A 23,238-nucleotide genomic window follows, 5' to 3' on the forward strand; every position below is an offset into this window, starting at 1 on the left:
ACTTTCCCAGGCTTAGTCCCGTTTATCTTGCTTTACCAAGTACTCCTTCTGCTGTTCTCAAGGGAATTTCACCTTGATCTCTGGCTCCCAGGCCCCATCAAAGGCTGGATTGCTCACATCAATTAAGCTGTGTCCTTTTTCACTTAACCATTCTTCCACAGTTTTATCTTGTAGGTTAGTGCACAGATGTAATGCACTTGAAATGGAGGGGGGGAAAAAAAGAATGGGTGAAAGCTTAATTATAGTATACGTGTGTTTAGAAGAGACACATTTGACAGTGCCTGCCGCTGTTACGTAATGTAACGGGTATCTATGGTGCTTTAGGAAACCTAACGTGGTTCGGTTTATCTCGCTTATGGAGATAGTAGTAGTATCTAAATGCTGGCTGCCAAGCAGCAGGTGAAGAGCACAATAACTCACTTCGGGAATGAAAAATCATTGACAGTAATACATAGAAAGTGTGTTTAAAGCTCTTTAAAGTCTGACCGACCTAACCTTGTTGCAGTCCCAGAGAATCACATATGTGTTTTTGTAAGTGCTTACACTTACAAGAAAAAAGACTTCGGACTGGAAGAAAAATTAGGTGTGATCCAGAAATGAGATGAGAGGTACAAATGTTTACATCAATTCCTATATTACAGATTTATGGTTTCCCTTCCACGCAGGTGAACTGCACATACACTGTGGACAACTTTAAACAAGCTGAAGTTTCAACTCAAAAGGATAATGAAGAGGGAGATAACTAATAATATCTTTCTGTTATGAAAAAAAAAAATCAAGAATTAAACTATACCATTCACATGCACTTAAGGCAGAAACCTGTGCCCGTGCACACTGCTTTAGCGGGACGTTTTGATTTATGGGTAGCATAAAAGGAAGCAATGCAAATGTACATTCTCCCATAGCCTTATTGCAAACAGGCTGCAGCGTTTGCTGCTTTTTGTTGTAAATATATGGCACCGTACAAGGAGTTACTGGTTGTAGTTTTTGTAGTTGTATTTCTGTCCCCTTGACAACTCTTCTACTTAAAATAGCAATGCGTCCAACGTGTTGGATGTAGAATCTGGAATATGTCGTCTCTCAAATTGCATATATTAATGCTTACATTAATATGGATTCTTGCATATATTTACCTTTGAAATGCTTTTTTTATTCTTTCTTTCTTTTTAGGTTATGAACTCAGTGTTTAAGACTATTCTAGACTTGACATATCCAATAACCTCTATGTTTTCTGGAGCAGCTTTTAACAACAGCATCAACAGCATCTTCAAAGATAAGCAGATAGAGGTAGGTTGCTTACTCTCTTTATGTATAGTAAATGATGTCACTGTACTCTGTTGTAGCAGAAATAGCTTTCTTCCATGCTAATATGAGATATGGGGCTGTGGGATGACTGAAAACATGTTAAAACTGTGAATGTGATGTTATATAGGAAGGAGCCTGTTCTTTCACTTTGGTGGATTTAGAAAACACAAAGAGTAGATTATTTGTAGCTACTTCTGTTCTGTTTGACAAAGGGATCCCGTTGTCTGAGAGAAGAAGTTAAAATTGTGTCACTGAAGTAGAATTGCTGAGACTGTTTTATTATTATTTTTCTGCAAACCGGGCTTAAGAGACCCTTAGGGCACACCAGAAGAAGGTCTTGAAGAGGGTAGCAATGGGCTTGGCTTTTTTAATTTCATTTTTGAAGCTAGAATGAGTTTTTATGAACAGCCTATTGAAAACTGCAATAACGTCCAAGTGTCTTGTTTACTGTTTTGCATATGGTGACCTTTTGTAATTGCTGGATGTTGAACGGTCTACCTGAGCTGATAGCCACATTCAGAATCCCACCTATCCTCTGTCCCCCAGCAGTAGCCGTTTATAAATGGTTGTCTTCCTAGATCACCAAGCTTAGCAAGTGTTTGGGTAGTCTTGCAATCTTACCTCATTTGTGGTTTTAACCAAATTATTCCTGTGTTTGTTCATCAAAATCCTTGTGATGAAAGATTATGTAGCAAATTAACACTATATATACTTTAAATATATTTATTAAAATAATCTAAAACATTCCCTACTTAAATGCAAGTATGAAAGTAAGTGATTAATCAGAACATGGCTTAAAATAGCATTTTGCTGTGCGGAGTGGATGGTGCTGGGAACAAACAGGTTTTAGAGGGATAAGTCCTTCCGAGATTGGAATTATTTTTGTTTTGTTATTTGGGCAGCACTAGCCATACTCTCAGTTCTTCAGTCATGAGTACCCGTTCCTGAAGCACTCCAGCTCTTATCTTTGGTTCCAGCAGTGCCTGAGAGGAAAACGTGGGATTGTCCAATGACTAAACCAGCTCCTCTCTACTTGCTTTGATGTAGCTGAGGAGCTGCCTTGTGCAAAGCGCTGAGACCGTCTTGGTGGTGCTAAGCACGGTCTTCTCTCAGTTAACTTGGCGTGAATTGTGGATGGTACATTGCAGTGAGAGGCTGTAGGGTAATGCTGAGCAGAGCTTTGAGGAGGAGTGAGTGACAAAATGGAAGAAAATCTCCTCTGAGCTTAAGTGGCACCAGCTTCCCCTGGTCTACTATCACTGCTTTTAATTTCAGCAGTCAATTTATTGTACTTGCCTTTAAGATGCAGTAGATTCCTTCCTTAAGATTTTTAACACCTGTAATTGCATGATCTGTTCTAACCTTGGAGTCAGAGGAAGGTTTTGTCCAAGAGAAGTCCAGTTCTGAGGCATGCAACAGCATCATCTTTGTGTGTGCGTGTTGAGTGTCATAGGCTAAACCCTTCAGTCTGTGCCTGAGGATGTCTTCATGTCGGAAGACTTCCATCAGATAAACAAGGAGAAATGTTGGGTAGCTCTGCCAGGAAAGGGGCAGTTACCCCTGCATGGCAATTCGTGTTATCAGCGCAGGTTAACCAGTCATGTCACTAGACAGACGGAAATTGAAAGCTGCCTAAGTGTAAAGGGTAACTTATAAAGTAACAGAAGCCGAACTAAGACGCATTAAACCTTGAACAAATGTTTTCTTAAAGCATTATTTCAGAGTGTCCAAACTGCAAACATCCGTCTTTTCTCAGTAGCTGGAGTTGTTTTGGAGGGGGGTGGGTAGCAATGATTTCCAACTGGAAATACATATTAACAAGAGTTAATTATAGCCTTACGAACATAGGTTGTGTTTGGATGCTTGGCACAACTGCTCCTTCCTGGGAGGATCCACAGAGATCGTAGCAGAACCTTGAGAACTTCATATCTGAGGGGCTGGGGTGGATACTGGCCCTTGTGTCTCTATAAAAGTTTAAAATTAGGAAGCACTGGGCCAGATCCTCCATTGTACTACCCGTGGCTGTGAGGTGGCACTCCTGCACTTCTCACACGTGCCCTCGTCCCTCTTCTGCATCAGAGCCAGGGAGCAGAAGCACTTACGTTGAACTGTTATTTCTGACATTGAAAGGGAGGTTTCCATTTTCTCTTAAATTTGCTCTCTAACAGCCCTTGTAACGTAGGTGTCTCCTGATTCCCAGCGTGCTGTTTGTGGGGTAGCCCTGGTTACCAGCAACCCCCATGATTGCTGCTACAGATGTCAGCCAAAGATGCTCCACAAGAAGAGATCAGCCTGTGCAAGTTCTTCCAGGAAAGCACGCAGAAATCCAGGGCAGGGCGCTTAAAAGATATTTCTCAGGAAATACAGTTATTGCTCCTCTGAAATTACCCATCCTTCCGGGAGAGCAGCAGGCTCTGGAATTTTTATCCCCCGTGCCAGAAGCACAAAATGCTCTGGCATGTTATCTCAGCTGGAGGTTCAGGTGTGAGGAATCAGAAAATACTTTTATCAAGTCTTGTTTCAGACTTGAATAATGCTCTGTCCTGAAAATAAATGAAACAATATCTGAGAAATGCAGTCTTTATTACTGCATGATAGGTCTTGGTTTAGTTTCCTTTGCGCATGTGTTTGCATGAATATGAAAGGAAGTGTCAGATAGACTTCTTTCCCGATTCCCCTATTTTTGCTTAAAATACGGTTGATGCACTGAGATTTGCAATCATCAGAATATCTTTAGCATGGAGAGGCACCCCTAATACTCTCGTAGTCACACTTTATTCATCCGCCCTCCTATGGCATTTATACCAGATGGGTTGTAATACTTGGGCAGCATCTGTTAGTCCTCCCCAATTCCACCATCTTTGCAGAGCTGCTTAAGAGATTAAACTCACTAGAAAAAAACCCCTCCTTCTCGGCAGTTCAGAATTTCGTATTGAACAGCACAGAAACTTACACCAGAAATACAGACTGACCAGAGAGTCAGTCTCGGCTCATGCTGATAGCTGGAGTCCAAATCCTTGTTTGGCTTGAGTTTAAGGCACATCAAAGCTATGCTAGAGAAGACCCAGACACCTTGTTCCGTGAACAAAGAGGCTGACTGGATGGGAAAGCAGGTTTACCTCTTCAGCCTTGATTCAGCTTTACTGATTGACAGAAACCCATCAGCTGTTCCTGGGCATAAGTTCAATTTGTTAAACAAGTCCTCCTCCTTTCCCTCTGCAAGCAACCCTCTCATTAGACACCATGGAGGCTTTCCAAAACTATCCTCTCCTCAGCAAACTCCAATGCATTTGGAAGGCCACCTCCCAGCTCACTTTTCCAGCTAGTGGGACGTGAGTACAGACATGGCTGAAACAAAAATGAGAACTTCCCCTGGCAGGAGCAGGGCGTGTTGACTCGGTCTAGCCCCTGTTGAATAAACTTGTAAAGGACTTAGCTCGGCCATTCTTTTTGTGTATCATCCTGCTTATTAGGTAGGTTATTTACCACACTCCTCACTGGTATTTTACCCTGCAGTATCTCAGGCAACCTCTGGGGTCTTCTTGAAGATCTGCCTTGCAGGGTCGCTTGTTCCTGTAGGTAATGCTGCAAAGCTTTGTGTTGTCCTCTTTGCCTCTAGGCAGCTTTGGGTCTCAGCAGCATTGCTCTGCATCTCCTGCTGAAATGACCCTTAGCTTCATCATCACAAGGTACAAATTGAACGTCATTTAGTCAAGAGACCATGACTCTCATTCTTCCCTCTCTCTGTCTTGGGCTGTGGTGTCTCAGGAACTGAGTTAAGGAAGATGCTGCCTGCTGCAGTCTCAGGTTGGGGTTACAGGTAACTGAGTAGTCGCATGCCCGTCCATGGGTGAACACAATTATGGAAGACTTGCTCTGTGTAGTAGATGAACCCCACCCTGAGTGGAAACAGTTGGGTGAAGTGCAAGAATGGCCGTTTTGGGTGAGATCAAAGGTCTTTCTAACTTAGTGCCATGTATCCAGGGGAGGCCAAAAGCAGCAGGTATTTAGAGACTGAATACATGAAAGGCGAGTCTTCCCTTCATGTTGTCCTCCAGCAATAAACAGCCTAGGGATCTCTTCAGATGAGAGTTGTCATCAGACACCACCACCACCCCCCCTTCATCTGAAAGAAAAACAGATATCAGAAAGAAGGTGAACTCCTGGTTTGAGTGATGAGGTTTCTGTGCTGCTCTGCATGCTGGCCAGTCTTCCAGAACAAGTATTTTTTGCTATTAAAAAAAGGAAATAAAGATTTTTGTCTGCCTTGGTTCTGCATGAAGTGTTCGCATAAGAAACAAATTTATGAACCCAAACACAGGGCTGATGGATTTTTCTCCATCCATGCAGGTGTTTGTGTTTACAGCTCTGTCTGTTAAGATACAGAGGCTGTTGCTTTGGTTTGTGTTAGGCACAGGTTTTAGTTTAAGTGCAAGGTTATAGATTTAGTAAAATTGGGACCTCCTCTGTTGCAGGATCTGTGGATTCCTTACTTCACGATCACAACTGACATCACAGCCTCAGCCATGAGGGTCCACACAGACGGTGAGTGTGCAGGCGGCCTTCTCCGGCAGCAGGTCTTAAATAATGATGTGAGACTTCATGTCACCCCTTGTTCCTGGAATTTTCCTTGCCTTTAAATTTGTCTTGCCTTTTGTTTCTCCCTTCTCTTATTTGCTGAGCACCAAACTGTGGTGGTACACAGATAACAAGGAACAGAGCTGTTGGGAAGAAATTAGATGAAATGCTGTATTCACTGTTTAGAGAGAAAATGGGTCCGTTGACACCATCTGTTTCCTTAAAACATCCCATGAAGTGCAGGTGTGTTAGCCATAAATCAGAACTAATGCAACCAAAACATTTTAAGATTTAAATTCCCATAAATGAAGCTGTTTTCCCAATAGACTCCTGTGCCTGAAGCAGAGGCTGGGTTAGGTTCTCATTTGTGTCCAGTCCTCTTTATTTCTCTGGTGGAAAATTGTAATGTACTTTACTGACTGAACAGAGGAGAAAGATCCGAGCTGTCTGCTCTGCTGTCAGGACGTGGTGGCAGCCCTGTGGGATGCTTGCTTTAGCTTTTGTCTATTTGGGGTAACGGTGCAGTGACTCAGGCTTCAGTGAAGAAAGTAGAAGCCTACCAGCTACCCCTTGGGTGGCTGAAGCCTTTGTTGCCACGTCTCTGATGTTTTGTCTTTTGAGCTGGCGCAGGTGAGTGTCCAGTCCGGCTGTTAGGGTGTGGGTTACAGAACCGCTAAATTATACTGACACCGGGGCTTCGCTGACCGAGGACAACCAAGGGAGCTAAAACGAGCAGACAAAGGATTAACCTTTCTTAGAGGTTTTGTATTGCTGTTCTGCAGCAGGTTAAGCCAATTTAGGTCAGGAAACTCACTCCATCCAGCTGATTGTCCCTGCGGAAGTTTAATGTAAGGATAGAAGTCAGCTGGAGAATAGTTATGGTCGTCTCCAGAATTCACTGAAAGGAGAGGAAGGAAGTTCCCAGCTGCTGCAATTGCCCATCTTGGTTTCATCTGTGGGGTGTAACACAAGAAGTCAGCATTTTTCTTGGGTGGAAGTTTTAACTCAACTAAAACTATTAATAATAAAACCCAAATCTGCCAGTATTGACCTGTGCTAAACAGTAGGTGTGCTTAGGTTATAATTAGAAACAAACTGTTATATATTTTAAAAAGAAAAGAAAAAAAAATCAATTCCCAGTTTGCTGGAAAGAATTGCTGTTTGAAGCACCGAGTACTTAATTATTGAAAGAGAGCTAACACTGCAAGTCTTACTTATTTTTGATATTTTAAAGGTTTGCTTCTCAGATGAGATTCTTGGCCTCTTTGGAAATGGAGTGTCTTCTCAGTTCAGCTGATGCAAATGTTAAGCGAGAAATCAGTAAATAAGAGCCTTAAAGCAGAATGTTTTACAGGAAACAGATCCAATCGATTTCTACTTGATTAAACTTTCTCTTTCTAACAGCTTAAAAGATTATAACTTCCTTCCTTACAGCACTATTAACAGAAATGTCCTAAGAAGAGACAAGATCGCCACCATGTACTCACACTGGTTTTACAAGTGAAAATGTTTGCTTATTACAGAGCAGAGAAAACAGAATTTTGGGGCTTGTACATCATATATTTTTCATGTTCAGCTCCCGCTAAAAGTCTGGTTTTTGTGGATCTCTGCAGAACATAATGGCTTGAGCTGCACTTCAATCTGCTTATTCTTTCTATCCCTTTGTCCCCAGGAGAAGCCTTTTCCTTTCCTTATCAGTGTAAGCTCAACAAAGCACTAAAGATGATCCCCGCAGTCAGGCATATGCTGAAATCTCCTTGAAGGCAATAAATATGAGGCATGGGCTTAAAACTGTGGTTTCTAAAGCCTTTGCCTGATAGTATGTCTGAATAGCCTGGTGGTTTTTTTTTTTCCCCTCCTAGCCAGGATTATGGTATAGAAAATAATAAATTGCTTTAATAACTTTCTAACGGTATTCTCAGGAGAGCCTCTATCTCCCAATTATTTTAATGAGTGCAAAAGCCTACCCCACCTCTGTGGCAGTAATTAATGCTGTTGCCATTCCCTCCCTCTCATTCCTGCAGGCTCTCTGTGGAGGTATGTCCGTGCCAGCATGTCCCTCTCTGGGTATATGCCTCCTCTCTGTGACCCGAAGGATGGGCACCTCTTGATGGATGGAGGTTATATCAACAACCTTCCTGGTAGGTGCACAGATCAGTTGGGAAGAAGTTACTGAGAACGCAGCTGTCAAACAGCCTCCAAAACTTTGTCCTCTTTTTTTTTTTTTTTTTTTCCAAAAAAGGAAACAAGGAGAAATATTGCGGGCACCTTTAATCTCATGATGGTTACCAGGAGTCATTGTTCTCAGTTTCCTAGGTGTTTGCTTTATCATGGCTTTATTAAGACTATATTTTTGTTATGAAGTATTCCCTCATAGACTTGTTCTGAACTTTATAATTCCAAGCTAATTTTGAATTTATTTTAGTGCTCACTGAAAGGAGAGAGCAGAAATTAAACTGCAAACATATAGTCTATCTTTGAGTTTCTTTTCAAAAAGTATCAGTTGAATAAGAAATAATTCTGAGAAAGCATCAGCATTAACTCTTTGTTGTTCGGAGTGGTGTCACCCAGTGCCTGAAGGGTTCAGCTGACAGGCATCAGTGTCTTGGTTAGCTGCTAGCACGTGGCGGGGGTGGAATCATGTGATGTTCAAGAGTGATGTGGAGTTTGGGGTGTTCTGAGGACCCCAGAAGGGTCCAAGGCATGTGAATTCACTCGTGTGTGTTTGGGATGTGTTTCAATCAGGGTTGTCATCAAAGTCAGAAAGCGTGGGAAGGTGGGTGGCTCAGGAGGGTGGCCAAGGTAGCAGAGACATGTGGTGTCATTGCAGTTTGTGACTATAATTGTGTACAAAGAAAGAGGAAGGAATCTAAGCTAGAGACTCCGCATCTGAGCAACAAAATCATTTACGTGTTCAAGACAAACGCAGACTATGTTTTTCCATCAGAGCTGTATTTGCCTAAAAATCAGAAATGGAAATAACACAAAATAGACCCCCAAAATCTGCATCTGACGTTCCCTGTTTGTGTCTGTAGGCAAAAGTATGAATTGCAAACCAAGGAACCAAGGCACCTTTTCCACCTGCACATATTGGAGAGGGCAAAGAGCACACATGCAGGTGACACTGGGTGGAAAAGATACAATAGACTGAACGAGCCCAGGAATATAAATCCAAGTTACAGAACAGATCTGATTTAAATAAGTGTCTAAATTAAGCATCTAAATTGGCTCTTCAGAGCTGTGGTTTTCCTACGCATAACTATTCTGGAAACTGCAACTATCTTGGACTCTGGGGGTGTGGAAGAAATAGAAATTCATTCTGTGAGGTACATGTCCTTCTCTTCCCTCCCTTGGCACTTCCCTAAATCCTCGCCCGTATCCAAAGGCTGCAGCTAGTCCTTTTACTGACCTTGAAGTAGGAAGTGTTGCCTCATTTCTCTCCCACTTCCAAACATGAATCTTTCTCTTGCATCCCAAAGCTTTTCTTAGCCTGAAATTCTCCCAGCCTCTCCTTGCTGTCCGGTTCCTGCGCTGCTCCTTTCCTTTATTACCTTCTGTCTGCAGGGTTGACACCTGCACTGCTGACTCTCCTCTTTAAGGCCACTGCCACTTGTTCTCTCTACACGTCCCCCAGATACTGTGTTCTCATGAGAACTGCTGCACGAGGTAGAATAGGTGGGTTTAACGTGCTCTACTCCGGTGTACCTGCACCTGAGCTGTGCGTGTCCCACCTCCTCTCCCCCGCTCCCTGCTGTACGGTTTTGCTGCTGTCTTCACGTTGGTTCTGGTGACAGCGTGGCCTCAGAGAGAGTCAGGTTCACCCTGCTGACCCAGGGTAAAACTTACCCCATAAGTGATGTTTACCAGCAGTTCAGCAATGGGAACTCGCCCTGAGGTTACGCAGGGGCTGGGTCGGTGCGGAGCGGGCAGCACGCTGGGATCTCTCCGTGCAAATGGAGCAGGTGGGGTAGGAGCCTCCCTGAGGACACGGTCTCTCGGCAGAGTTGCTGCAAATGTTTGTATCTGAGGCTGTCCAGAGAGACTTGTGGCAGGTACAGTGTCGGGTGATGTGCTGCCTAGCAGTATGTACGTAAGCTTTGGTGGAGCAGCAGCAGGGTTGGCAGCGTCGGTACTGATACGACCTTCTTTCCCACTAGCTGATGTTGCGAGGTCCATGGGCGCAAAGGTGGTGATCGCGATCGATGTGGGGAGCCGGGATGAGACAGACCTCACCAACTACGGTGACTGCTTGTCTGGCTGGTGGCTGCTCTGGAAGAGGTGGAACCCGCTGGCCGAGAAAGTCAAGGTATTGCAGGCTATATTAAAATGGCAGCTGTTTTTATGTACAGAGCTGGAAGCTTCCCCTTGTTCATTCAGGGAGCAAGCCTGGTGACAGACCATCTTGTTTCTTCAGTTTGAGCTCTTACTTATGGACAAAACAAGCTGGGCAGTGCCCTGACACCAAAGGAAAGGCAGTGAGATGGGAGAGGGTACAGCCCCAGTCTGGGAAGGGGATGGTAGAATTGTTAGAGCAATGAAACCTTTCCTTAGAGGTGCAGTAAGTTTTAATAAAGTCAGAATTTACGAATTTTACCAATAAAAGTAATTCAGTGTTTCTATCCTGTATGTCTCTGAAGTGTTGATTTAGGGAGATTTTAGCACTAGGCAGTAATTAGCTTTACTACTGCTGATTAAACACTGGGCTGCAGAGTATGATTATTTTTTTTTCTTGTTGCATGCAGTCAGGCCAACTCTGTTACTTCTGCATTTCCTAAATTATCTGGCTCTGCAGCTGCCCCCCAAGCGAATGCTGTTTTTAATTCTTCCCTCCCAATTACAAGTAACACGTTCCCCCGTTGGAATTGGAAGTAAAATACTTGTTTGTGCATCCCAAAGTTAGGGAAAATACTACAAGCCGTGGGTACCGCTCTGTAATCTAAGTTTTTCCTCTGTAATAACTCCCTTCCCTGAAAGGTCTCATCTCCCTGAGAAGTGGCCTTTTGGAGTTGGTGCAGCTGTGGAGTGCCCTGCTGTGCCTTGGCAGAGTTGACCATGCTGCTCCCAGCACGTAGTGGGAGTGTTTGGTGGGGGAAAATGGAAGCTCCTGACTCTTCTCAGTAGTGCCCAGTGAAATATTATGACTGCCCAAATGACAGGAGGCACACATGAAAACATGGGATTCCTTCTGAACACCAGAGAACACTTTTTTTTCTGGGGATGGTGAAACACTAGCCAACCAGAGAGATTGTAGAGTCTCCATCTGTGGAGATATTCAAAGCTCAGCTGGACATGGTCTTGGACAGCCTGCTCCAGCTGACCCTGCTTGAGCCAGGAGGGTTGGACTAGAATATCTCAAGAGGTCCCTGCCAACCTCACCCATTCTGCAAAATCTCTGCCCTGGTACTGTAGAGATCATCACTGATTTCTGCCTTGAAGGATCACTGTGCCCCTCTCACCTCAGCACAGATCTCTCTCTTAAGGTTCCACTATAATCTGGAATGAAAGACTCAGTTCAACCTTGAACTGCAGAAATATGTTTGAAGGCAATTCCCTTTCTGCTGTGGATTATGGAGACTCATCGGCTAGCTGTCCACACTGCCTGGGAAAGAGATGGAGGTGCTGATGTGTGAAGGCTTCTGCAGGCTTCTGTGTGCTCTTGGGGAAAAAAAAATTGATAGATAACTTGCTTTTTCTCCGTTATGAAAACAGAACATATTCTGAAACGAAATTTCTGAATTAATCATGATTGGTGGGTCTGGCCTGGTTGGCAGGTGCTGAATATGGCAGAGATCCAGACACGGCTTGCATACGTGTGCTGTGTGCGGCAGCTGGAGATGGTGAAGAACAGCGATTACTGCGAGTATATCCGGCCGCCCATTGACCGATATGGAACCCTGGACTTTGGGAAATTCGATGAAATCTGTGTAAGTGCATCCTGAGGAAGGCAGTTCCCCCGTATTGCCGTTCCATAGAAATCTGCTGGTTTGTGGTGCTAATTAGTGCCTAAGCTGTTGGGGAGTAAGAGAGTTCAGTTGGCACAGAGTGAATAACTGACGCTAAATAATGCTGTGGAATGATATCATGACTGTGAGACTGGATTAACAGCAGAAATCGAGTTAGTAATCTTGATTATATAATGACCTGTGAATGGATCAGTTGCCTCGCTCTGTTTCATGACAATTATTGCTCAGCTGCTTGGTAAAAACTCTTGGGTGTCTGAGCTGCTTTGGGCAGTTGGGGTTTGTCAAATGGTGTCATTTCTTTCCCTTCGTTATGTAGCTTGTTGTCTCATGAAAGATTTGCAGAAGTCTGTAGGGGAGGCCGTGAATCACTGAAATGGAGGGCAACATGCTAAAATATCTGGCTCGGTTAACGTTTCAACGCTTCTATTAATAAAACATATCATCCACAATTCCTCGGCACCTGATAGGGTATCAGGAAAATGGCACAATGTCAGTGGAAGGACGTTGTAAAAAGGGTAGTACCAGGTTACACGTCTCTGGGATTTAGTTTTGTTTGTCTATGTATCGGAAACCAGCACGGGAAGAACCGACTCCAGATGTGCAGCTGAGTTGTCTTAGTGACGTAGTTCAGCATTCACAACAAAAACGGCTCTGCCCAGGTTGAGGTAACGATAGCAATTCTGGCTCATTGTCTCTTGTCAAGGAAGTTATTTTACTGCCTCTTTCCATTCTTTGCCTGCTTCAGCCATGCAGGCACCTTCCGTCTTCAGGTGTTTCTGCATAGCTTTGCGCTTCTCCTAGGCTGGAAAAAAAAAAAACACCACCAATTTCCTTTAAGTTATGTCCTTTATAGATATAGTGAGAACCTACAATACTCATTAGGCTGCAGGTTGATTTCTCTAGTACCATCTTATAAATACTAAACAAAACCAGTAAATACCATTAAGCCCTCCAGATTTGCATTTGAGAGAGTCCTTAGGACAAACAGCAGCTATTCCAAACCACCAGCTGATTTCCCCAATATAAATATTTTCTCAAGGATATTTGGTGTCTCATGGCTCCTGGGCAAACAGTGCTGTCTGCCAACGGTGGATCTCAGACTTTGCTGATAAATAATATTCTTCGCTAGATGGAGTGCCCTGGCCATTTTGAAAACCTTGATGGACGGGTCTGGTAGTTCATCACAGTAACAGATAGTAAGCTGTCAAATCATTGTTCTGTCTCTGTCTAATTTGGTGTCGTTAAAGAGATTTAAAGATGCCAGGCCAATTTTTCCCAGTGGAATAAAACTTGAGAAAAGTGGGGTTTCTCAAAGATGTCACTTTCTGTGAGCAAGTTCTTGGCACAAGACACCGCAGGTATGGAAGGGCAGCACCCTCCTGGATTTTCATTCCCTGCAGTGTAGCTAAATAACTTGTGTCCACAGGGAAGCTTTAAACTGTGCTGACCTTAAAGGAAAGGACATCCTAGGCATTCCTTTACTATTATAGGCTATGAAGTAGTGGGGTTTTTTATTTCAGCTATGTACCTGGATTTTACAGAAAATAGAAATGGGCACTATAGAACCATTCAGCACGTTCAAAAGAACAAAAATCCCCTCTTCTTGTCAAAGCCTCTCTTCTGTATCAGCCTAGAGCGATAAGTCGGCTGCGTGTCATTTCCTGAAGCTCAAGTTCTCGCAGTTATTTTGGATCAACCTGACCCAGCCAGTTGTAGATCTGTCAAGTCCCTTTTCCTCCTGAGTAATCACATCCACCCTGGGCTGAGGAGCTACCATAGATTACGAGAGGTGAATTCCAGCCTGAGTGCCTCCCGTGCTTTGAACCCTGGTCCAAAAACCAGAGGAGAGACAATACCAGCTCAGCCAGGGCTGCTTCCAGCACTTGGGAGTTGCCACGCAAGCCTGAGCTTTAGTGCGTGCTGTCAGCGCGAGAGCTGGAAATAGGATCCAGGACTCCTGACACCTGTTGCCCTGTCCTTTCGATTTGATTTTTCAACACCGTTTCTACCCTCTTGTTAGAAAAAGAGCAAAACTCGGAGCAATTGGTTTATTTTTTCCAGTTGTTTCCATGCTAAGGACACAGCACCATGTTATTATTCCAAACGCAAATTACTTTATGCGTTTAAGTTAGAGGAACGTGGAGTTTGTGGGTTTGGGGTGTTGTCCATGGGCCATCGTTTCTGCTCCAGCAAACTAACACTTGCATGTTCAGTGCTGTCTGGCTTAACTTGCAACAGTGCCGTTGCAAGAGATTTTGGAACCGCGTGCCCTGTGGTAACTTTGCTTTGCTAGACTTGAGCCAAGGGGGCAAAAGACACAAATTAATTAATACCTTCTTCCAAAGAAAGAGCCTGTACTGGAAGGGCATATACATATGCCTCCTAAGCTTCTCTTTATATGGCATTATTCTGTGAACTGCCTGCTTGAAGCCGCTGCTGTAAAAATAGTTGTGTCAGGTGGCACTTTTCATTGCATACTGTGGGGTCAAAGGTCAAGTTAGCGTTTGGACTTAAAATAGCACCTTGTTTGCTTAATCGTTCCCCTAATTCTTAGGCTGAACAGCTTATGTAGCTGAGGCTGGAAGGTAGCAAAAGTACATCTTGGCTTTGGGGTAGACCTCTAGATTTCCTACTGATTTGCAAAAGATGTAAGATAATGGGGTTTTAGCTATTAATTACTTTTTTCCCCTGACTCTCTTTTTTCCAGGAAGTGGGATATCAGCATGGAAAAACAGTATTTAATGTCTGGTGCAGGAGCGGAGTCCTTGACAAGATGCTAAGAGACAGGCAAGAGACTTGCAAATCCAAAACTGATGTAAGTGTTCAGTTTAAATGCGGTATTGTGCAAGAGCTGCTGATGCACGCCAGGTTGCGTGCTGCCCAGAAACTGGGCAGGGGTGTGAAGGAGAACGATCAATTGCTTCAAGTCCTTATTGTGAGCATGCATGTATTAGTTAAAACTGTATTTCAGGCAAGAAAAGGTATGATCAGTTTTTCAGAAACTTCTTTCTTTGAACCACCTTGAACCATAGCCTGGATGAATGAGGTCCTGCACTCCTCTGATTGTCAGGTATGAGTGTGGCCAAAGCGTGCTCTGCCAGAGCCCACGATCTGATGTCTGCCTGTCCACCCCGATACCTGATGCGTGCCCATGCAGAGATCCATCCGTATCCTCAGCAAGTACGATGCAGTCTCTGAAACCCCAGGAACCGACGTAGCGCTCTGTAGGGCAGCTCTCCTGTTGCTGTTTCATTCTAACAGGTTATTGATACCGTGTTTGTAACCTGGAATCGTTCACAACACAAATGTCCTCGAAAGAAGGCAGGATGCTCACCAGTAACCAGCACTTTGAGACACGTAGCTGATGTGTACGTGTTTACATGCCCACCTTTCTCTTCTCCTTCCCTGTGTGCGTCAGCAGTCTCGAGGGCACTAAATGCTGCTGGCCGAGCTGCCTTCTGCACCGAGCGCTGGAGTGAGGGCTGCGGCTGTGCCCCAGCAGGTCCTGTGAGAGAGGATGGTCTGTGGTTTCAGGCGATGGACTGCTTTTGTACCCGTTGCTTGTATGCACGTCTGAACTGCTTCCCTGAGTAATGCTGGGTAGGAACAAGTAACCTTCTAAAAATTCTTTTTCATTTATTCTTGTGCCACAAACTTTAGGTGGTACCTGGATGTTGTTCTTGCTACTAGAACTGGTCTGCCAGGGCAGTGGTGCTCTCCCACCAGCTGCCCGGTGCTCATCACAGAGGACGTGAATCGGGATCGCTGGCATTGATCTCAGCCGTTGCTGGCTTTCAGGATGTTCTTAGATGCTTCCAGAAAACCTGAACGAAACCCTTGCTGGAGATGTGTTTTTAGCCAAGAGTTAAAATCCCTGCAGACCCATAGATTTCTTCCTTTGTTGCTTTTCTTCCTCGCTCCTGTATTAGAAAAGGCATTTTGTAGAGCCGTCATTAAGGCTCCGCAGAAGCTTGCAGCGCTGTCGAGGTACTGGGTTTCACGCACCTTGTTCTGCCCACTTCAGCGCATCCGAGCAGTTAATGTACAGTTTGGTAAATGCCTGATTATGGTAAACCTGCGGGCTACATAGTGTCGCTGTGTGGTTACAGTCCCGTTAAGACTTCTACTTAAAAGCAGGATAAAATTCTCTTGGCTTTACAGTTTAAGGATTGAAGTCAGCTTCTAGAGTTGGTTCATAACTCAGTTGGGCTGACTGAATTTCTTGGCAGGGAAGTTTCAGTTGTTTTTAAGAAACAGTTATCACCTTTTTGAGGACTTGGGTACAATATTGTAATATATTAGCTTATTATCCTTACCGTCCTTTGAATTCCTCTGATATAAAACCCAAGTGCTACAAAAGGCTTTGTGTTTTACCCAGTAATTCATCTTTATCGTCTTTTAGAGATAGAGAAATGAGCAGTAATATTTTAAGTGATTGCCAAAATGTATCATAACTGTAGTGACCCTCACTAAGGAAAGTCAATAGAGGTGAAAAATGACATGGAGGATTTGCAGCTCTTCCAGAGATCAGTGGTAGAGCACTTTTGCTAGGAGGGAGATGGCGTGAGCAAGGGGAGAGGAAGGACGGTACTTGCAGGGATGGGCATTAGCCCAGCAACGGGGGGTGGATGACGCCCGCATCTGAGGTAGGTGCCCTAGACCCCCATTTGTCACCGGAGAGAGATGAAGCCTCTGTGGGGTGTGAGTCACTTGATGAAATGGAAATGGCTGCGTTGGGAGAAGATGAGTGGCACCCTCAGCTCCAGCCGTGCGAAGGGAGCCAAGGGGGACTAGCGCTGATGGCTTCCTATCGTCAGCCGAATCCCACCCAAGCTGCCTGGCAGGGTGAGTGGCTATGGGAGGAGCACAGGGACTGAGCTTTATGGGAAATAGCTGGTGATCCGAGGAGCCCCAGAACTCCTCACCTTGTTCTTACTGGGAAGATGACCTGGACTAGGAGATACATTAGTCTGAGCTGCGGAAGACAGGTCCCCATTCTGCCTCTGACACCTTGTGTTCAGACTAGTTATAAGCTGGTGGGTGTTTGTAATAGTCCTAAGGAGAAGTCGAGGGAGAGACAACTGCGCGTGTCTCAGAAACGGTTACGTGTCCTGTTTCATCCTCTAACTTTTATCACCAGCTGGTAACAAGCTCAAACATATTCATTGCTGTAACAAATGCTTCTTTTAAAGAAGACTTCTTTTAAAATTGCCCATTATATGGGATACAGTAATTCAGGCTAATATTTCGGTTAAATCATGATATTACAGCTGTGTGTCAAGCAGCATGTTGAACATTTATCACAATCTGCCCTGGTTTTTGTGACCCTTCAACTGCCCTGGAGATCAAATATGTCATGTACTTATTGTAAACATGGCCTGTCATTGTATTTCTGCATATGCACTTGATAACAAGGCAGAAAGTGCTGATTGCTGAGACACCAAGAGTATGAAAATAACGGATTCAGGAGAGTGACTCCACAAACTGCCCGGGTTATGGAGCGGGAACCACCCGCTTCGTACGTTCTCCCAAACTGATGCTAAGGCTCGGTTCCAGGCTGTGCTCCCAAGGACATAGGAGATCGTCTGCTCTTCCTCTGAAAACTCTGGAGTCCAGTAAAAACCAAGATTTTTTTTCATCTGACTTTCGTTTCAGTAGATTTATTTCTACAAAATAACAAGTATTGCAGGCTCCCACTGGGGTGTTTGTCTTTTTTTTTTCCTTAGTCCATTAGAGTCACTTAAGTCCTTCAGCTCTGCTATCTTCCAGGGATAACAGCTGATATTTTTAACTTGCCTTTCATTAGTGAAGGTTTTGATGCGCTCTATGTTTTAGTTTTTCATCTATTTCTGGAGTGTTCAACATCTGAGAGCTGAGCGCGGTTTCTTATCATCTTGTTTCCATGTCGTAAGCATTGAATTTTTACTTAAAAACTCCAGATATTTAATCATTTAGATACTTTTCCTTTCCTTTCATCATTCAATCACTGCTTATTTTGTCTCAAAAATGCAAATACTGAAGACACAAACAACAGGAACCTTACATAAACTTCACTTGAACAACCCTTACTCTTCCCCAGCACAGAATAATGCAATACCGTTAATTGGATCTCCTCGGGGAAGTTTTGTCTACTGAAGTGTTATTCATAGTCGAAGCTAAATATAATCTAGCAGACTACAATAGTAACTGTCTTTCTCCTCTAATTTATTTAATAAAGATGGTGCTGAAGAGAATACTTTCCTCCTTGGAAAAAAAATATATCAGCAGAAAGGTTTTAGAGTAGGTTTCAAATGAATCCGAGACACCTCTTTGTCTTGTGTTAACTGATGGGAGTGTGGTTTTGTCCTTAAAAGTAGTAAGAGGAAGTGTTTAAACATGAAATTCCTGTTTGCAAAGCACCAGACGAGCATGGGAAGACACCTGGTTTCCCACAAGTGGCGTTCCAAGTCTTAGTGCAAAGACTTTGGGGTGCAGCTGCCTCAGCAAGCATCCTCTGACAGGCTTACAGGCGGGATCGTCTGTATGTCAGTGACCGGAACAGATGCTCCCCGGGTACGGTCGCACTTACGATTGCCTTCATACTCATCTGTCCTCACAACTCGTCTGTGGGAGCACGTGAGCTGATGGTTTTCCCGAAGCACCTTTTGGCGACAGTCGCTGCAGGATTTTGTTCAGCTGTTCATATAGTGCCCTGGACTTCTGTCCCCTCCAGAGCCGTCCCTGTCTGCTCTGTGCGCCCAAGGACAGCCCGGCACGTGTCTGCTTGAGCGCTGGGTGCAGCCACTTTGTCCGCTTGGTAAGAGTCCACGTTTAGAGTACAGGCGATTGCCTCGAACATTGCTGTGTCTGCTTGGTGGCCAGAGTTAGCACATATCCCTCGCTTAGTCATATGGCACAAAATGAAGATGTAGAGATGTAGATACCTCCCCCCCCCCCCCCCCGTCCTGGGAACAGCCTTCTGCAAATGCTTCACTGGGACCATTCAGGTCAGATGTTCAAAATGAGACTGGACTGACTCACCCTTCTTGACGGTTCCTTAATGGTCAAACTGAGCTTCTGAGCTTCCTGACTCCTGTATATTTTAAAGTGTGTGTCCTAAGCTACTGCTGTTTCATTTCATACAGGTATTTTTTAATTCCCTCTGGGCTTTTCTCTGTCCACCGCTCCCCACCAGCTGTTTGTCCTGGATTTGCACCTTGCTTTAGCTGTACTAAATTACATCAAAAGTTAGTTACGGATTAAAGGTCAACTGAGAGCAATCTGCTGCAGCTGTAATGGGCTTCTGCTGTGACCCCCATGGGGGTTGTATGATTCATAGTATCGGTGCTCTTGCCAGAAGAGCAAAGAATTGTTCATAAAAGCCCTGTGTTAGGAACCTGCCCTGCCTGGAAGCACGTGGACAGGCTGAGGCATTTAGAAAGACGGCTGTCACAGCAATTCCCGGCAGCCCAATGCCGATAACATGGCCCCTGCCAGCTCTTCCCCGTCTCTCTCCTCTGGGGTGCGTGCTATTGTACTAATTAAAATCACTGGGTTTAAAACAATGTGAGGGGTGTTCAGGTTTCCATCTGGTGACCTTGTGCCTGGCCCCGAGGAGGCAGGTAGGGCTGCTCATGGCGTGGCATGCGGGCAGACCAAAATGGTTCTTAAATGCCAAAGTTGGGTTTTATTAGAGGAGAAGCGGGAGCAGGCAACTTCTCAAAATAGAGAACACTCAACCCACTGCTTGGGTGAGACAGAGTAAAAATAGAAAGGGTTTATTGAAAAGAGGAATTACAGTGGGAAATATTTCTCCTTGCGGGCGGACCACGTACCTCAGGCTCTTGCTCACTGCAACACCTCCAGCTCCACGGCCTGCCGGGGTGCCCGGGCGGGCCCTGGACACCCCAGTGCCTGGGCTGCTGCCCGCCTGTCCGTGCAGCCTTCCACGGCATCGCTCTGCAGGCTCAGGGCTGGGCCACGCGCGGTGTCCCACCTGGGCGTTGGGGCCTCTTCTCCTTCTCCCAGGGGAAGGCAAAAGCTCCCTGGGGGCTGCACCTGGCCCAGCCGGTCCCTCTTATAAAATAACAGAGACGGAGAACAAACAAGTAGAACGAGCACTGTCTGTCACGGGGTCCAAACCCTCTGGTTCTTGTCTTTGTGGTATTTTCTACAGTTTGCTGAATTCTTACTAAGGCTTCTTGTTGCATGGGTGGAGGAGGAGCCATTAGAGGTTGTCCCACTGTTTGCACTTGGGAACCCTGTCTCTGCCACCAGACCTGCATCAGGAGAGTTGTTCTGTGAATTACTCACTGATGAGTAATGGCTTTTGAGGGGGCAATTGTGGAGAATTTATGTCTCTGGAGCTTTCTGTCTGTTCAATATCATTTTTATATGATAAAAATGTTTGAATTTTTTGTGTATATTTGTTAACATACCTAAAAATTAATGCTGTGTTTCAGAACGTGACCTGTCCCACCACCTCTTTTACGGACCTGGCAGAAATCGTGTCCAGGATCGAGCCCGTGAAAGCACCCGTGGCAGACGGTGAGTCGGGTGATCCGGCTGGTGCTGCGGAAGCGTTGGGAAGGGCAGCGAGGCAGGGACGGCTGCTCGCTCCTCCTGCATCCCTTGTCTGCTGGCTTTCTTTCAACACCCCATGCTGTAAATTGTGGCAGTTCAGGGCTGGCTGCCGGCTCTGGTGTCTGCTGAGCAAAGCCGGCGGTGGCGGGCTGTCTCCCTGCTTCATCCAGAGCTGCTGCCTGCAGGTGTGCCCGAGCTTGCCCGGGCCAGACCCTCCGTGTGCCCCTTCCTGCTGCCTCCTCCGGGAGAGGGTGGGAGTCGGATGTTCCTGCCACGGCAAGACATCCGCTGCCAGCCTGTTACCGGCGTGGTCTGGCGTGGTTTCCCGGTGGGAGTAATCCCTACTCAAGTTAGCCTAATCTGAGTGAAATAACACGCGTGGCAACTCCTGCAAAGACAGGCTTTCCTTCCCCTTGTGCTGGCCCATGTCCTTGCGATGGCTTTGCTCTGTGGTCCATGTCCTTTTGAGACGGGAGGAGGCTGATTTAAAGCTTTCCCTGCTGTTGTGAGTAGGATCGGGAGTGACTCACTGGCTCCATTGCTTTTTGTACGCTCCTGTTACGGGCAGCACTAGTGAACTAATGAGGAAGAGGTAACGGCTCCTGCATCTTAACACAAAGGCACTCGAGTGCCTTGTGCCTCAGCCGTGCCCTGCGCAGCAGTCCCCTGTACATGCCGTAACCGAAGCTCACTTAACAAAAAGGATCAGAGCTTTGCAGGCCTGAAATCTCCGAGCGTTTCACCAGTGCTAGGGCTCTTTATAAACAGTCTCTCCCCTCCTCCCGACTCTTGTTCTTGCAGAGGGAAATCTAAAGTTAGCAGTCCTCCCATCTGTGACTGTTTGTAGAGATGTCCCTGTGGTAATTTGAAATGCTAATTGCAATCATATGCCTTATGAAGAAAATATTAATCAAATATGGTTGAAACAGCCATTGTGAATAAGAATGAAGAGTTCATGTAACATGGTTATTTAAGGCATAGGCATTGAGACCTGCTAAGATTTAGCCAGTGTACTGGGACGGATCTTCCTCCTTTATATAGTTTCTGATTATTCGTCCCCATTAGGAGGACCTGCTTTCTGCCGGGTGAGGCCACAAACACGAGTGTAACGAAGGGACACGTCTTTCAGAAAGTAGATAGGGCAGATGTGGGGCTCAGGAGGGCCTGCGCAGGGGCTGCCTGGGACGGGATGGGCAGGTGCCACGTGCTCCTCGCAGATGCTGAAAGCTCTTGGTTGTAGAGACTCCAGGGGAGGATGGCAGGAGAGAGTCGCGCGTGTGGGCACCGTGTGTCCTGAAAGACCGTGTGTCTTGTCACGTATTTGTGTTGTGGGTGACTCCCTGCGCTGCCTGCAGGGACCTTGCCCCCAGGACCTTTGGTGGGCAGTGGCTGTAAAGGCATTCCTCCAAACGTGGCATCTCCTCGGAGCCTCTGGGATGGCAATGCTTTTGCTGAAGAGGTATCTGGAGCCATGGGGGAAGCGGTCTGCACCGAGGTGAGCTCAGTGACACCTCCCTGGAGAGTGACACCTCCCTGGCAGTGGCCTTGCGGCTGTCCGGTGGTCCCTCGTATGTGCCTTTGCATTTGTCTGCTCGTGATGGCGGTGAAGATGGTCTGACTGCTTTTGTCCCATGTAAGTAAGAAGACAGAGTGCTTCTTGGTAGCCAGGCTGTGAAATGGCACTGTCAAAGAGGGTGAAACCTTTTTTTCTCCCTGGAAATCCCTTTCCGAGTGAGATCTTGGACCACAGGGATGTAGAAAGGCTCTACCTGTCCTGACAGCATACCGCAAGTCTCAGGCTGGGTGGAGAAATGATGTCAATAATTTTGTTCTGAAGAAAGAAAATGAAAAAGATCATGGGCTGATTGACTGGGAAGCCTGGAAGGGGCAAACATCAGTACAAAGGATGAAAGGCCCTGAGGGGCAGAGGCTGGCGGAGCCTCCAGGTCGGAAGCTGTATCTTCTTTGGGGAGAAGGGGCAGTGAGGTTTCTTCTCCACCCTTGAGCAAAGTGAGAGCAGTGATTGAAACCATTAAAAAATAAACAAACAACAACAACAACAAAAGCCAAAACAAAAGGGGAGACTGTCCCTCAGGAAAGGGTGAGTAGAGGGAAGCTGGGCGAAGCCCTGCGCCGGACCCAGGGTGCCTGTACTGCCAGCGAGCAGGTGTGGGAGCATCTGGAGGAGAACAGAAGCTCGCTGTCACAGCTGAGCCACTGCAGTATTTGTGGCTGTGTTTCTGTTCTGCATCCAAACACTTCCTCGATTGGGATTTTCTGTCTTTGTTCAGCTCTAATTGCATTTTACGCAGCCGTGGCCGCGGCCAGGGCAGCACAGACGCCATCCTCCAAGGGTGGCTCAGCCGCATCTCTGGTCACGCTCCCACCTGTGAGGGATTTCTGAGGACCAAAGTTGCACAGGCTCTTTGGTGGTTTCCCACAGCAGGTTTCATGTCCCATTTTTCAAAGCAGCCATGCTTTGGGCTGTCCTGACGGCCAGGTTTCACAGTGTGAGCCGAGGTAGCACGCTTGCTGCACGCAGTGGCTGAAGGAGATCAAGTCACGTAGCAGAGCAATTGTAGCAACAGTCATTTGGATAAAAAGATTTGGGAAAGAGGAATGTTAATCGTGGCGTCAAATGCCTGGTCTTGCAATGCAGCTGAAGCAGGAGACATCCCAAAACCTCTCCAGGGACACAATTACCGGGCACTAGGTCACGCTCTGCATCTTTGCTGCTTAAAAAGTACTTCTGTCAAGACGCGCTAATGCACCTTAGGTTGTGATGAGCTACCGGATGCCCTGAGTTACACTGAAGCCTGTCAGTGTCACT

The 23,238-nt window shown here is 45.8% G+C and overlaps 1 protein-coding gene across 2 annotated transcripts in view; it reads left to right on the forward strand.

Moving 5' to 3' along the window:
• Positions 1-23,238, forward strand: part of PNPLA7 (patatin like domain 7, lysophospholipase) — a 125,165-nt gene that overhangs the window by 97,846 nt on the left and 4,081 nt on the right. The window contains exons 27-33 of one of the 2 annotated variants that reach the window (XM_075519829.1): positions 1,171-1,287; positions 5,781-5,850; positions 7,908-8,024; positions 10,041-10,189; positions 11,655-11,807; positions 14,554-14,661; positions 20,288-20,372. In XM_075519829.1, coding sequence (XP_075375944.1) covers positions 1,171-1,287; positions 5,781-5,850; positions 7,908-8,024; positions 10,041-10,189; positions 11,655-11,807; positions 14,554-14,661; positions 20,288-20,372 — 799 coding nt within the window. The remainder of the gene's footprint in view (positions 1-1,170; positions 1,288-5,780; positions 5,851-7,907; positions 8,025-10,040; positions 10,190-11,654; positions 11,808-14,553; positions 14,662-20,287; positions 20,373-23,238) is intronic. The other variant, XM_075519830.1, reaches the window with a different exon arrangement.

Source organism: Mycteria americana, chromosome 17 (assembly GCF_035582795.1).
Source record: "Mycteria americana isolate JAX WOST 10 ecotype Jacksonville Zoo and Gardens chromosome 17, USCA_MyAme_1.0, whole genome shotgun sequence".
Classification (NCBI taxonomy): domain Eukaryota; kingdom Metazoa; phylum Chordata; class Aves; order Ciconiiformes; family Ciconiidae; genus Mycteria; species Mycteria americana.